At 30.7% G+C, this 15,644-nt stretch overlaps 2 protein-coding genes across 2 annotated transcripts in view; both read left to right on the top strand.

Annotated features, from left to right (window-relative positions):
* Window positions 1-15,644, top strand: part of LOC111642627 (nuclear pore complex protein Nup88-like) — a 91,797-nt gene that overhangs the window by 11,564 nt on the left and 64,589 nt on the right. The window contains exon 2 of the mRNA XM_023388998.1: window positions 12,159-12,284. Within this exon, the coding sequence (XP_023244766.1) occupies window positions 12,159-12,284 (126 nt within the window). The remainder of the gene's footprint in view (window positions 1-12,158; window positions 12,285-15,644) is intronic.
* LOC111642628 lies at window positions 1,295-2,117 on the top strand. The gene has a single exon (XM_023388999.1). It carries the CDS (start codon window positions 1,413-1,415, stop codon window positions 2,019-2,021), a length of 609 nt encoding a protein of 202 aa, XP_023244767.1. The 5' UTR covers window positions 1,295-1,412; the 3' UTR covers window positions 2,022-2,117.

Raw genomic sequence — 15,644 nt, forward strand, 5'->3', positions numbered from 1 at the left:
TAGATAAAACGGGTTTTAACAAAGACATTCAGTATAAACTAGTTTCAACTAGACAAAACCGGTTTTAACAAAGACATTCAGTATAAACTAGTTTCAAATAGACAAAACGGGTTTTAACAAAGACATTCAGTATAAACTAGTTTCAACTAGTTAAAACGCGTTCTAACTAAAAACGGGTTTTGACTGTAACATATATACTAGATTATAATAGTGTCTTGTCCCTGTAAATTATACTTTTTCTATTAAAAAAAGAGTCATTCCAGTCATTTATCTAATTCTGTTGTGGGAAAATTTTTGAATTGAAATCACGGGACTTCTGGTCTAGGCCAGAAGTTCATATTTAGTTAAATTTAGCCTCCTGTCCCTAAACTTTTGATATCTTGTCATGACTTTTATCTATCTAACTCCATTTTCAAGATTAAGGATTACAGACAGACAAATGGACACCAGTGGAAATTTATAGGTCTGCAATTTTCAAATTGTATCCCAACAGCCTACACTCAGAGCCCTAAAGTTTCTAAACTTACACTGAATACAATAAGCAAGTTAAAAGCCCCTAGAATATATAAAATATCAATAACTGACAATAGATTTAATACTCATCTGGCCTACATTGGAGATACATTTAGATCCTGACATCTAGAATTAATGAGCAGACACTATCATATTGAAAAAGAAGTAAACAACAGCTTTGGCCCAATATACCTGTGAAACTGGTGTAATATCAAACTGAAGTGAAGCTTAGCTTTTAAAAATAATTTTTGACAAATCTAAACTAAAAATAAGCAAGAGCAAATAGAAGCTGCATTAACAGTAAACACAAATTAAGTTTTTTGCAGACCTGGCTGGCCTTACTAAATGTATGTCAAACATAGAGATAAGGGGCCGTCCATAAATTACGTAAGGATGATTTCAGCCATTCTAGACCCCCACCCATCCCTGTGTAAGAAACCGTAATATTTTCTTTGATCCCCTCCCCTTCCCTATCTTACGTAATATTTAAGCATGTTTTTATAGAAAGATTTTAACAAAAAAATTTTTTTATGAAACCCTAAAAACCTTAGGTCCAAAATATATAATTATTAATTAGTTAATTAATATGTACTATTATTTATAAAAGAGTTTATGTGAACAAATTTAAATATAAAAATTTAATGAATTCAAATTAGCAATTTATTTTAAGAACTTTATTTTTTAATTATTAAAAATCTTTTTTTTATTATTATTATCATTAATCAACATCATAATATTAATTTTTATATAAATTTTAATTTTCACAAAAGGACGCAAAAAACTTTGCCAGCTTGAGTAGCTAGTGTACATGTAAACAGAAACATCATACAAAATAAAACGAGAGAATAGAGAGAAGCCATATTGATTACATCTTGCCTAAGGCCAAGAAAATAAACTACATGCTGCTAAAATGTGCTAGGTGCACCTGGGGATTAAATCATAAAACTTGTAAAACTCTATACAACGGGGCAATACAACCAATGCTACTTTATGCGGCCTCCAACTGGGGTCATGTAACTAGTAAAAATTCAGTAGCAAGTAACTTACTCTCTCTTCAAAAACAGTTTGCCCTCAGAATTTCAAGGTTCTGCAGAACTGTTTCTACTAATGCCTCTCTGATACTAGCAGAGCTCCTTCCTTTGTCACTATGTATTGTAGAAAAGATTCTAAACTACTACATCAGAACTACAAGCATCAAGGCTCAACAATGGTCTCTACTCCTCTCTATGACTGTTCATATGACAGCTCAAATTCTAATTTCACATTGCAATTACCCTACTATCTCTGATCATCACCCTGTAAACAATGTTATCCCCAGGGAACATTTGGTATCATCTGCTTCCTCCATGGATAACCATGCAGACATTAATATCTACACAGATGGGTCCAAAAGTCCCTTCATGTCGGTTCAAGTATCTGTATCTTCCTCCAAACTGACATGTTTTGCTCAAAATATGTTAGAAGGTACAGATACTCCCACATATCAAGCTGAAGAAGACACTGTCTAACAGGCTGTTTGTGGGCCACTTAACTACCAAACAAAGCTCTGTCTATCAACATTTACAGTGATTCTCAGTCTGTCCTAAAAGCTCTATTAAATCGCAATTGCAATAGCAATAAAATCACGTATATCCAGCACCATATTAAAAATCTTGTAAATAAGATAACTTTTATATTTGTTCCTGGCCATACAGGCATACTAGGAAATGAAAAAGCCGACTTTGAGACTAAGTCAGCTGCAAAGGACACTGACTCGGACTACATTCACATCCCTCTCTCACGTAGTAGCCTTAAAAATTATATTAATGACAATGCTATGCAAAGTGGAATCAACAATAGACAGGTTGAGGCCAAAGTTTTAAATGCGAAAATGTGTACATCGGACGTTCAGCATCACTTTCCTGTAAGCCTAGAAGTTTGACAAAGGTGTTTGGAATGTCTAGCATGATTACACTGACTAGTAAAATGCTTATGGGCCGCACTCGTTGGTATAGCCCAAGATTCCACTGACTATCCAAACGCCATTGTCAAACTTCTAGGCTTACAGGAAAGCGGCATTGAACATCCAACGTACACATTTTTGCGTTTAAAACTTCGGCCTCAACCTTGTTAATGATTAAGCAGTAAAACTGGTAGAATAACCATTGGTTCTCATTACCACTTACAGATTTAAAGTTTGCTACTGCTCAGTTACTTACTGAGCATGGTAATTTTAGAAGCTTCCTGGTGATGTATAACCAGGCAGAAACTGCCTCTTACTTTTGCTCTACAGAAAACCTAGACAATGTCGACCATATGATATATCATTGTCCAATTTACAATCAAGATAGACTTATTCTGAAATAAGAAATCTTTATGGTTGGTTTCAGGTGGCCATGTCCATTCAACATGCTTGTTCAGAAGCTGCTGTTTGATGCTTTTTACAATTATGTTCAGAAGCCATTGTTTGATGCTTTTTACAATTATGTTCAAAATATATGGAAGACAAGACTATAATTTCTAGTTTTACATTTTAGTTTTCACTAAAAGCCAAATACTAATATTATGGTAACTATGTATCATGTATTTTGGTTTATGTATTATTAATGTTATACACCCATAGGAGTGGTGCACTTATTCTAATAAAAAAAAGGAGTATGAGAGAAACCACCATACAGCCTTTATCCCATGATAAAAAGTGAGTCTGCTAGCGTTATTATTCTATCATGTCACACGAGTTGACATTAGTACAACAAGCATTCTTAATAGAAACTGCCAAATTGAAGCCAAATTCAAAACTCCACCATTCAACATGATCAAAAAATAAAAATAAGAATATTACGTAAGATGACATATATTACCCTCTACCCTTGAGTAAGAAATCCTTGACCCCGCCTACCCCAAAATACCTTATGTAATTTATGGATGGTCCCTAAGGAAGTGGATGTAATGTAATATATTAATTTTGTATATTGTTTTTCATTTAATCCAGTTTTGAATTTTATACAAAATGTTCTGAAGTTATTTTAAATATTTTTGAATACTTTGGATTTATATTTGAATCGTGTTGGATATCTGTTGATTTTAAACTTCCAAATGTATAGAATGGAGTGAAACTGAGCTTTTAGAAATTATTTTTTAAGGCTCCAGAATAGACAATGCTGCAATTTTTATGTGAATTTCAGCAACATTTAAATTTTATAAAACTTTTGGAAGCTTAATCAAATTCTTTTTCTGCTCATATACCCGAAGAAGGCTAATGAAGAGGCCAAAAATGTTTTGTTTTTATTTTTTTATTAAGAAAATAATTGCTGGAAGAAGTATTAAAGCACTAGGTACTTATCTCATTTTCAGTTTTTGTGAATGTTTCTAGTAATTTACTCATATATTTATTACTATGTCTTCTTGATAAAAAGCACCAAGTTCAGCGTTAATACAATTTTTCTTATATCGCAAGTACTTTCAACGAGTATTATATTGTCGTCCTCAGGCGAAAAAAGAACAAATTTGAAAATTAGAACGTGCAGAGTGTTCCAAGTAGAAAACGGAAAAATTTTTCTTGTCAATTTCTAAATTATAGCGTTCGGTAATTCCGTTGGTCTTTTTGCAATTGCTATTCGTGAAGCGTTGATCTTCATCACTGAAAACAACTATTTCCGCTTCAACCAGAAAATCTATTTACAGAAGCAAGGAGTTCCCATGGGCTCTCCTCTCTCAGCAGTATTAGCCGAGCTCATTATGAGGGACGTGGAACAAAAAAGTTTTCAAAGTTCCACTTGCTATGTGCTACCCATCACTATACTTGCACTATGTAGATGACATTCTACTAATATGGGAAAATTCAGAAGAGGAGTTTATCCAATTTATGCAGCAACTTTCAAGCGTGCATTCCACCATCAATTTCACATGGGAAAAGGAGCAAGATCGATCTATAACATTTTTGGATATGCGGATACAGAAATCAATAGAAGGGCCGCAGTTTACGGTGCATCATAAGTCTAACATAGTCCCCTATATCATTCCAGCTGATGCATTTCAACCATCGCGGTATGTCAATTCCGCCATAGCGGCTCTCATCAGAAGAGCGATGCTACTTCCCTCATCGCAAGCTCTAATAAAAGTCGAACTGGAAATCGTAAGAACGGCAGTACATCACGCTGGATTCACAAGTGCCAAATTTACGCATGTACTACGTAGGGTAAAAGATTCCCTTTTCCCGTTTACCACACTACATAGCAAAAAAGAAATGTCTAGAGTACAATCAGCACTGCCGTACCTAGGAGCACCGTCCATACTTATTAGCCGTATTTTCCGGCGATACAGCTTTACTCTTCCTTTAACTACCCTACCCAACCTACGCAGGAGTATATGCAATGATCGGGATAAAGTCGACGTTTTAGAAAAATCGGGAATATACGCAGTGCAACTGGAAAATCCAATAACGGGGACAATTGAGAAGTATATAGGGGCAACGACAAGAATGCTCGCTTGCCGTATCGCGGAACATCAAGATGATATAAACAAAGGAAGACAGACCACAGAGCTCGCCAGAAAAGTTCTACAGCAGGGCTATAACCCGTTATGGTCAAAAACAGCGTTGCTCAGGAGCTGTAACAACAGAAGAATTACATTTATTTGGGAAGCGCTCCTTACAATGACCACAGACGCATGCAACGTCCCCACACTCGACTTGCCCGAAATATGGGTTACTTTATACCAGCGTTTAAATAGCAAAAAGCGCCAAGAGTCGCACAATTAGTACGATCGCTCCTCAACGCATGCGCTGCTAGTCGTGTGGATTTAAGATATTTCGAACGACAGCAAAAGCTTGTTGCACGTGACCAACGGAATTACCGAACGCTATAATTTAGAAATTGACAAGAAAAATTTTTCCGTTTTCTACTTGGAACACTCTGCACGTTCTAATTTTCAAATTTGTTCTTTTTTCTCCTGAGGACAACAATATAATACTCGTTGAAAGTACTTGCGATATAAGAAAAATCGTATTAACGCTGAACTCGGTGCTTTTTATCAAGAAGCTATACAATTTTGGAGTGAGTTTTATTTATTTATCTATTTTTATTACTATGTATTTTTTATTCGCAAATTTATAATGTATTTTTATTCTCTTGATGCTCTACTTTAATTGCACTATCATTTGTTTTATAGTATACCCTTATTACATTTTTGCAAAGTTTTCAATAATAAAATAAAATAAACATGACTACTGTCTGTCAGTGTTAAATAACTTTAATTGACAGAATAGTAATTAATTTTACAAAACTTTGCAAGTATATTCAACAATATATGTTTGTCATACTCAGGCAAAATTCAAAATTAGAAGTATTTATGAACTTCATAGAAGATTCAAAATAGAACATATTTTTAATTTACAATATTTAAGACCTAGAAGATAAAGAATTAGGACATATTATTTTCACAATTAGGAAATCAGGTTATACTGTAACAAAATTTAAACATCTCAATTTAAGGGTATTATCATTATTCCCAATTTCCAGTTTATCCATTAAGGAAAATGAGACATGTTTCTATCTTATATTCAGGACCTGCATCATTGCATTTAGCCCATCTATTTTGGAAGTATGGATAGGATGCACTTGTAGAAAAACTAGAAACAAATTACTAATTACACTGCACCTTACATACTTTCCAATACTAGTTTAATCAAAACAAACATTTCTGACCCTGTTCAGAGGTCTGCCTCAAGTTAAAAACATATTAAATACAAATTAAAGAAAAGAACTGCATTCTAAAGGTAGAACTATAACTGCTATTTCTAAATTTACAAAATTCAAAAACAAATGATTTACATATTTTGAAAGTTCTATAAACAAACAATTTACATATTTTTAAAGTGAAAACATTAAAATAAATTTTAAAAATAATAACCAATCTCACAAAACATTGCAAATACAGTACTTTTGAGAATATATGACTCCTTATCCTCAGACAAAATTTGAAACTAGAACAAATATGTATGAACTTTATAGAAGACTCAAAGAAGGAACATATTTTTTTATTTACGATATTTAAAACCTACAACAAGATATAAAATTTTTGAATAATTGATTTAAAAAAAAAAAAAAAAAATTATTGTATATTAATACAGTAGAGTCTCGATAACCCGGCAGTCCAGATAACTTGGCCACACCCAGGCAGGGCAAAAAAATCCTTAGTTAATTAATTTTTATTATAGACAGCTTTATGCCTCATAAAGTATTTTTCTGAGGTCTGTCTTATCAGGTAAATTACTGTATACTGTGTATTCATTAATTTTCATTTTCATGTAGTAAAAGCCTTCATAAAGTACGTACAGTACTTTTCCTTTGTTTAAGGGTATTTGGGCAGTTTATTCTCTATTGTATTCTCAAGTAAACAATACATTCAAGTACAGTACAGTATTTTCTGAGGAAACACTCATACTTATTTTTTTTTTTTAACCCCATTTTCACAAACTCAGCCACCCTTCGGTCCACATTAGGCCGAGTTTTCGAGACTCTACTGTACTAATGGCTTTTACTTCATTATTTATCAAAAACATGTGTGATTATTTTATTTTAATTTATTTTATTTTTTTATTTATTTTAATGTTTTCAGTTTAAAAATACATAAAGTACTTTGTTCATAGAACTTTTAAAATATGTAAATTGTTTGTTTTTCAAATTTTGTAAATTTAAAAATATTGATTTTAGTTCTACAATATAAGAACACTTCAAAACCATAATCCAGTTAGAAGAACAAAAACATTTTTTTAAAAAACAAATTTTTCAACCTTTATAAAGACCATCCTCAGGTAATAATGTTATAATTCTATCATTAGAACTCAATTCTTTTCTTTAATTTGTATTTTAATACATTTTTAACCTGAGGCAGATCTCTGATTGGTATTGAAAACTAGCATTTTGATTAAACTAGTGCTGGAAAAATTAAAGTGCTGAAAGTATGGATATTTTTTGTTATCAAGTAAAAACTTACAAATGTAAATCCGTCTCTGTAATACAAAAAAACACACTTTGGTAGACGTATCAAATTATGGTTAGTAAATTTTTGGATTACAGAGACGGATTTACATTTGTAATATACCATATAGCAAGCCATTTATATATTAATTAAAAACTTCTCTGCATAGAATGGTACATAGTTATACAGACTGTTATTTCTTGCTGGAGAAGTCAGGTTTTTATAAAATGTCCATTAGGTATGATTCAGTAAACTCTAATCGTTCTTAAATAGGGCAATATCTATTTAAGCCTATTATAGATATAATCAGAGCTGCATACAGCTAGATATAATAGATATATCTGTTATATCTAGCCTGTAGATTATCTAAATACCAAGACAATACAATGCACAGAAGGTCTATCAAAAGACCTAGTTTAAAAAAGTATTAGATTATGATTAGAAGCATTTGTGATTAGGAAATAGATTACTCCATCAGTGCAATAATCATAATGTGTTGATTTTGAGAGGCATATGTTTGAAAAACATTATATGTTTTGTCTTGCAAATTTTGTAATCGGCTTACATCTGTACTTCCAGACCATTGGGTTGTCTTTCTTTAAATTGATTAAATATCCTTAGATATAGTAGTTTTCGATAAATAATGAAGTAAAAGTCATTAGTATTAATATAATAATAATGTTTTTTTATCAATTACTTAAAAATTTTATATCTTGTTGTAGGTTTTAAATATCATAAATGAAAAATGTTTTCTTTCTTTGAGTCTTTTATGAAGTTCATAAATATTTGTTTAATTTCAAATTTTGTCTGAGGATGAGTTATATATTGCCAAAAGTACTTATTTTGTCAGTTGAAGTTTCTTAACATTAACAGCCAGTACAAGAAATTCTCATTAGTTTGAAATTCAATGGACAAAATAATCGCAACTTTGAATTATTGAGTTTTGAATTATCTGAAATTTACACATTTTTGCACAGTATGCCAAATGCCATGTAACTAATGTAATTTATTAAGCAATTGGAATTTGAATAGGTATACAGAAAGCTATTCTCATAATAATTACCGTAATAATAATGCAGGTATACCTCGAGTTACATCGTTTGTCAAAAAGGTATATGGAAAAATAAAAATCAAGTTTAAGTCATTTTATTCAACTTTATGTTCGTTTGCCACAAATATTGATCATAATATTGATCATAATGACATCATAATATCATTAGAAAAGTGTTAAAAGCACATAAAATCATATTAAAATATGTACATTTACAGTAAATGTTAATATAATCATCATAAATCCTAGAGAACAAAACATGAAAATATCTGTGTTTCTGTGTTGTTGTCTTATTTAGCGGTCTTTAAGTGCTCATTATTGGTGTTATCCATGGTAGTTCCGATATCTACCATTTGGTGTCGTTGTCAGCACCACTCAATAAATCTTTTCTACTATTGCAAAATAATTTTAATAGCTATATTTGTTATTTAACCTTAAAAAAGCATCTTATTTTATAATGTCTTAGAGAAACCACATTCACAAATAGAGTTTGCGATGTACTGTAAACACCACCAAATTTTAAACATGTACATTTACAAGTATGTACTGTACGTACATGTATTTGTAAATTTAGATTACTTTTTTCTCTGTACTATATTAAAAACTAAAATTTATTTGTTTGTAAGCTTAAAATGGATTCTTATTAACCATATATTATTAAAAATGCATTAATAAATAAAATACAGAACTGGGAATGGTTTAGTCTAGTGCCAAGTAAATTCGACTTACATCGTTTTTCGACTTAAGTCGCCTCTCTTGGAACCAATTACCAGCGTAAGGTGAGGTATACTTGTATAAATAAACTGCAGATAAACAGTACTTGTCCAATGAGAACCTCACAGGTTACAGATAGGTTTTATAAAAAGAAAAGCAGAATTCACAAAACGACTTCTAATCTTAACATTGCGTTGAGTAATAACAATCCACAAAACCTTTTTATAACAGTGTTGTGTTTGATTGTTACAGACACAACACTGTTATAAAATTCTGTTTTTAACAATCCACAAAGATTGTTAAAAACAGAATTTTTTGAAATATAGCCCAAATTATTTTTAAATTGGCCCAAAAAGAAGAAAGTCACCCAAAAGTAGTAGCCTAGAGCCCTACAAATATCTCAATCTGCTAATTGCAGCCCAATCTTACAATTCCAAAACCCATCCATATTTTATGAGATAAGAGAAAAAAGGTAGTCTCCATGGGTAATGTGACACCTGAAAATGTGCTACTGTAAAACCGTGTTTTTCAACCTTTTTTTATCTCATGAATTTAAAATAAAATTTTTGTGGCATACTTAAATTATAATGATTAAAAAAACGAGTAAAATGAAAGATTTTATTTTTCATAAATTATTTATTAACACCAAGCATTTTATTATAATTTCTAATAAATAGATAATAATTAAAATTTTTTTTAAAAAATCTTATTTTTTTCAGTTTATTGTAATTGAACATTTAATGAGATATCTGCGCTTGATATGTTTTTAGAATATAATTTTGTTTATGAATATATATTTTTACTACATTATGTATATGTATTTATTATAACAATGTAAAACTCGTATAATCAGTTTAAAGAGGTTTTAATTTTGAAATGTATACTTATTGTTCTGTGGAGTTTTTTCGAAAACAATTTATTTAATTACATTCAAAAATTTTCGTAGCACACTTAAGATGCTCTTGTGGCACACTGATTGAAAATCACTTCTGTAAAAGCAAAGCCATATTGTCCAGATTAGAGTTGTTCTTGGTTTATTGTTTTTTCATAATATGGAGACACTTTGATTTGAATGAAAGAGTTAACATATGCATATCACAGTTCAAACAGAATTTTCACTTCAAATTTTGAAGGAGCCATATTTCAAACTAACAAAATTTCAAAAACTTTAAAAACTTATAATTCAGCAACTTTTATAATACATGCAAATGTTTTCATCTATGTTAAATGGGCATCATCATTATAAAAATTGCTGAATTATAGGTTTTTAGAGTTTTTAATTCAAGTATAACCAGTTTTGAGTGGTAGCATTATAACCAATTCCTTAAAATGTAAATCTTATATCCCCACCCAGAACAAATAGTACAGTTATAAACTATCTAAGTTCGAATTAATGAGGATTTCCTGTAATTGCATGTATTTTATTGTGCATCTTGGAATATAGTTTCCAATAACATAAGTAAACAATAACCATGTAAAGTAATAATTATTGCAATGGGTGTTAAATGACACAGAACTGTGTGCCGGTAAGACGTCCGTTAACCTAACGGGTACTTTACGCAGGTTTGCGGTTAGTGTGCCAGGCCTGGACCAAAGTGATCATCTGATGTTTTAACAACCAAACATTCTAATAAGTCCAAGTAATCATTAGCATTCAATGTGCTATCAAGGATTGCCATTTTACCAACTCTTTTTCAGGTTATACATCCCACATCATTATAATTAGGAAATTTTATTATGAATTTAAAGTCAGGATGGAATTTTTCATCTGATCTTCTGTATACTGATGTGCCATCATCATTACCATATCCAATACATATTTTTGATTCATCTGTGAATATAACTTGTTGCTGACAAAACTCATAAAGACTGGAGTGTTAATGACTGATTCCAGTCACTAACACTTCAGTCTTATGAATTTTGGCCCATTTCAAATGAATTTTTTTGTTTTTTGTCATGTAGGGCTTTGTTTTGACTTTTCTTGAGTGATAACCTTTTTCTGCTGGTGTCCTTCCCTCTGCAATATCTGGTATGTTAACATCTGTCTCTCCCCATTTTAAATTAATGCTGCTTGATGATAAAAATCTATTTTCCATAAAACTTTTAGTTAAATTACGGTAATCTTTCTTGGTTGTAGATCTTGGTCTTCCAATCTCTTGCTAATTTTTTTTTAGTTTCAAATGTTTTAAGCTTTGAAATTTAAGCTTTTTGAAACTGTTCCTCAAGAGCATTGTAATGTTTGCTATTATCCTTTGTAATTTTCCTTCTTGATGCATCAAAATTATTAACTGTTTTTTTATCTTCACTTAATTCACTATAATGATGCCATAAAATTTATTTACAAGAGTATTATTCATTTTACTTGTTAAAATCTAATAATTTTTATTATAATAACCATCAAAATATTTCATACTTTTGTTTAATACTTTTCATGATTTCATACTTTTGTTCAGCTCTTATTTTGTCTAAAATACCATAATTTTGTAATTTATGCAAATATCTTTACAGTTTGGTGTGTAAATACTCTAATATGCTTTTTATATTTGCCAATTATTAAAAGTTCAGTAATATTTTTGTGAGTGATTATTTCAGGATCAAAATAATGTTTTTCTTCAATTACAAAATATTCCATACTTCTGTTCAGGAGTTATAATTTGTTGATACATACTGATGTAATTTTACTGATACATATCTTCATCTGTCAGCTTTTAAAATGGAGTAAATCATATCAAAGAATTCTATAATTTTTTAAAAATTTATAATTACTGTAATAAATCAAAAAGTAAAATTATAATCCTTGTCTTAGAAAATCAGAAATTATTATGAAAAGTACAGGTACATAGTTTTATTTTTTGATATATTACTACTGTGGTACCAAGTTATGTACATTTTCATAATTATAAAATATATTTATTTGCAGATCGTGGAATATTGCAGAAATTTTTTTTGTGTCCAATAGCAAAGTGAATGTATCCTCTGTTGTTTGGCATCCAGGTAGTGAATCAGATTGTCATTTGACAATATTGAGCAGTGATAACTGTTTAAGGTAAGTTTATTCTTTTATTTCATCATTATTTTCATTATTTATTATGTTATTTGAACTTAATAAAAAAGAATAAGTTAAAACTCTTATTCATGCACTATTTATTTATGTCTTGTTTTGTTGTTAATGACTTTCTAAATTGTCTTCAAAAGTTTTTTATATTTTTATGGATATTTACATGTTTGTATTTTGTATAATTGATAATAAACTGGCCTTTCTTACATTTCCAGCAATCCCTTTAATGTAAATGAAACAAATGTTCTCGGCCTCATTCAGGGACCAGCATCAAGCTTCCATAGAACATTTTCTTCTTTATATTTTTTTAGCTGAACCTTTGTAATTTTGAACAATTTTGTGAAAAATTCGGAGTTTTAAAACTTTGAATTTTTCAAAATTTGAGGTTGAAAACATTTGCATTTCATTTACATTGAAGGGATTGCTGAAAATGTACAAAAACTCAGTTTGTTATCAATTATATAGTGGAATATGCCAATGTGATGACTTCTGTAATATGTCCATTTTCCTATAGTTACCAATTTTATTTGGTTTGAAATTTATTCAATAGATTTTAAGGATACTTTTTCTCTGTGTAGTGACCATCTGTTTATTATGTAATTTGACGACTGCTACATCTGGTTTTCCTAAAATGTAGCCTATTAAAGTGACCACTTTACAGAAAAAAGCTGGTTGATTTGGGTTTTTAGGTTACTGGTGACCCTCATATAGGCAAGAAATTATACTTGCAGGTCAACATCTGCCTCCCACGTATTGTAGTAAATACTTCAAAAGTACAGTGGTACCTCGATATACGTCTGCTTTAGAATACGTTCAATTCGGAATATGTCCTGTTTAGACAAAACAAATTTTGCTTGGTATACAACTTTTGTTCGGTATATGACATAATTCAATTATACACGCCGTCAATGAACAAGTAGCACTATCGGTGTACTAGACCAGACTAGACATTTGCGGTGCAACAGTTTATAACTTTATTAAATTTCTTCTGATTTTAATTCGTAAGTAAAATTTTATTAGTTTTATTAATCATGAATTGCAAAAAGACAAATGAAAAGCAACAGAAAATTTTAAAAAAGTGACTAGAATTACAATGGAACTGAAAAAAGAGATTGTTGAGAAATATGAAGGTGGCATGTGTGTTCCAGATTTTAATTGTTGCATACCATATTCTGAGAATGACGATATCGACAATTGTGAAAAATAAAGACATTATTAAATCTGCTAATGTTGCGAAAGGAGTTAAATCAATTTCTAAACAGAGATCAAAGACATTAGATCATGTTGAGAAATTGTTTTTGCTTTGGATAACTGAAAAACAGTGTGCTGGAGACAGTGTATCGGAAGCAATTATTTGCGAGAAAGCTAAAAAGATACATGCTGATCTCGTGAAAAATCAAGCAGGAACTAGCCAGGAAAGTGAGGTGTTTAAAGCCAGCCATTTTTTTTTACATGAGAACGGATTAATCGTTTTTACATTACTTCTTATGGGAAAGGTTGGTTTGTTATACATCCAATTCGGTATAACATCGAGAACGGATTAAGGTCGTATACCGAGGTTTCACTGTATTTCCATTACCAGAAGTTGCTTCAATATTGTAATACAACAGCTACCATGAGAAACTAAATTTATTCCATATTTCACTAAATAAATTTTCTAAAATCTGCAATATGAGAAATAATTTTGTTACCTCTGAAATCTGCTTTTTATATACTTTTATAGGTCAACATCTAACTTTCTGGGCACTAGTGATTATAAATTTTTGGTTGGATTTTATAATTGTTTAGGCTATAAAAATCTGAGATGTCTAGCAACCTTGTTCAGGCAGAATTGGGAAAACTTTAGAAATATTACACTATTTTCTACAGTACTGAGTCTCTCTCTTATTTGTCATATGTAAATGTATTCTGTAGTTTTATGTTTTGTTCATTACTGAAAGCATCTAAAATCTGTTCTTCTACAGCTCTGCAATCTTCAATTGTGGCTCAAATCAAACCATACAGAGAGCTTTCTCTGAAAGAAAAAGTTGAGGTTATCAAATTTCCTGAACTCAGTAGTCAGCAAAAAGCAGCAGCAAAGTTCAGGATAAGTAAAGCATGTGTTAACATACTTTGAATGTTATTAAGACAATGAAAATGGAGACCATTCCAGAAAAGTAAGAAAGATGCCAAATTTTGAGATAAATGCTGCTGTTCTGAAATCCTTTCAACAAATGCATGGCATGAATGTTATTGTGTCTGGCTCAATGATACTGGAAGTAGCATTCATATTTTAAGAGAAGCTTCATATTCAGAACTTTAATGCATCAAATGGCTCACTCAAATCATTTAAGCAAAGACATGCCATTTCAGAGAAGATACTGTGTGGAGAAGCAAATGATGTAAATGACATAATAGGGAAAACTTTAAAGAAAGGATATCTCAATTTATACAGTTTTTGATGCAATTAATGTATATACTGCTATATAAAACTACAGCTGTCAACAGTAATAGAAATAAACTCATATAATGTACAAAATAACGTGTCATTGGTTTGTTTGATATAATGTACCATACATATTTTCTATATAGTGACCATTTATCTTGGTCCCAAGGGTGTCAACCATAAGCACTGTGCTTTTCATTTAAAAGGTTTTTAAACGACAATCTTCTAGTTGTTATTTAAAAACTGGATTTCATATTAAAAGTCCATATCAAGAGATTTAACAATATATATACTAGCTGTTACCCGCGGCTTTGCCCTCGAGGATTTTGCAAGCAAACCCCATTTATATTCAGTATTTCAACAACCATAGTAATTGTTATATAACACCTACCACCGAGAATGATGAGAATTGCCGAGAATCAAACAAACTGTTTTTAATTTTATCAATTTTCTGGAACGTTTACAATCGTTCTATAACTGAACCAACATGCAATAACAAATTTGAATTTAAAATGGTTCGAACATTTTAAAAATCGAAATAGATAAAAATATTTATAACAATGTCTGAAATGTTATCAATTTAATACACCTAAGTTCTCAATGAAGACTAAACATAGTTGAAAACAAAAAATTACATCTAAAATAATACAGTAGAAGCCGTTCTTCCAGTAAAGCCTTAATCCTCTCCCTCTCCCCTGCAGGGGAATTTCGAAAAATTCCTTCTTAGTGAGCGTTTTCATGATGTACCCTAACTGTGTACGAAATTTCACCTCTAGGTTCAGCAGTTTGCTCTGGGTGATGATGAATCAGTGAGTGATTAAGTCAGGACAAGCAATTTTATATATATAGATTAAGAAATGAATATTTTGAATAGTATTTCTGAATAACTAATTGAATGTTTTGTAAATGATGTACAGAACACT

The sequence above is a fragment of the Centruroides sculpturatus genome, unplaced genomic scaffold (genome assembly GCF_000671375.1).
Source record: "Centruroides sculpturatus isolate CEXI.00-Female unplaced genomic scaffold, Cexi_2.0 scaffold1357, whole genome shotgun sequence".
Classification (NCBI taxonomy): Eukaryota; Metazoa; Arthropoda; class Arachnida; order Scorpiones; family Buthidae; genus Centruroides; species Centruroides sculpturatus.

Bases quoted from the DNA above. Each gene is read 5' to 3' on its own strand.
- LOC111642628 (XM_023388999.1), top strand. From the start codon at position 1,413: ATGCTGCTAAAATGTGCTAGGTGCACCTGGGGATTAAATCATAAAACT.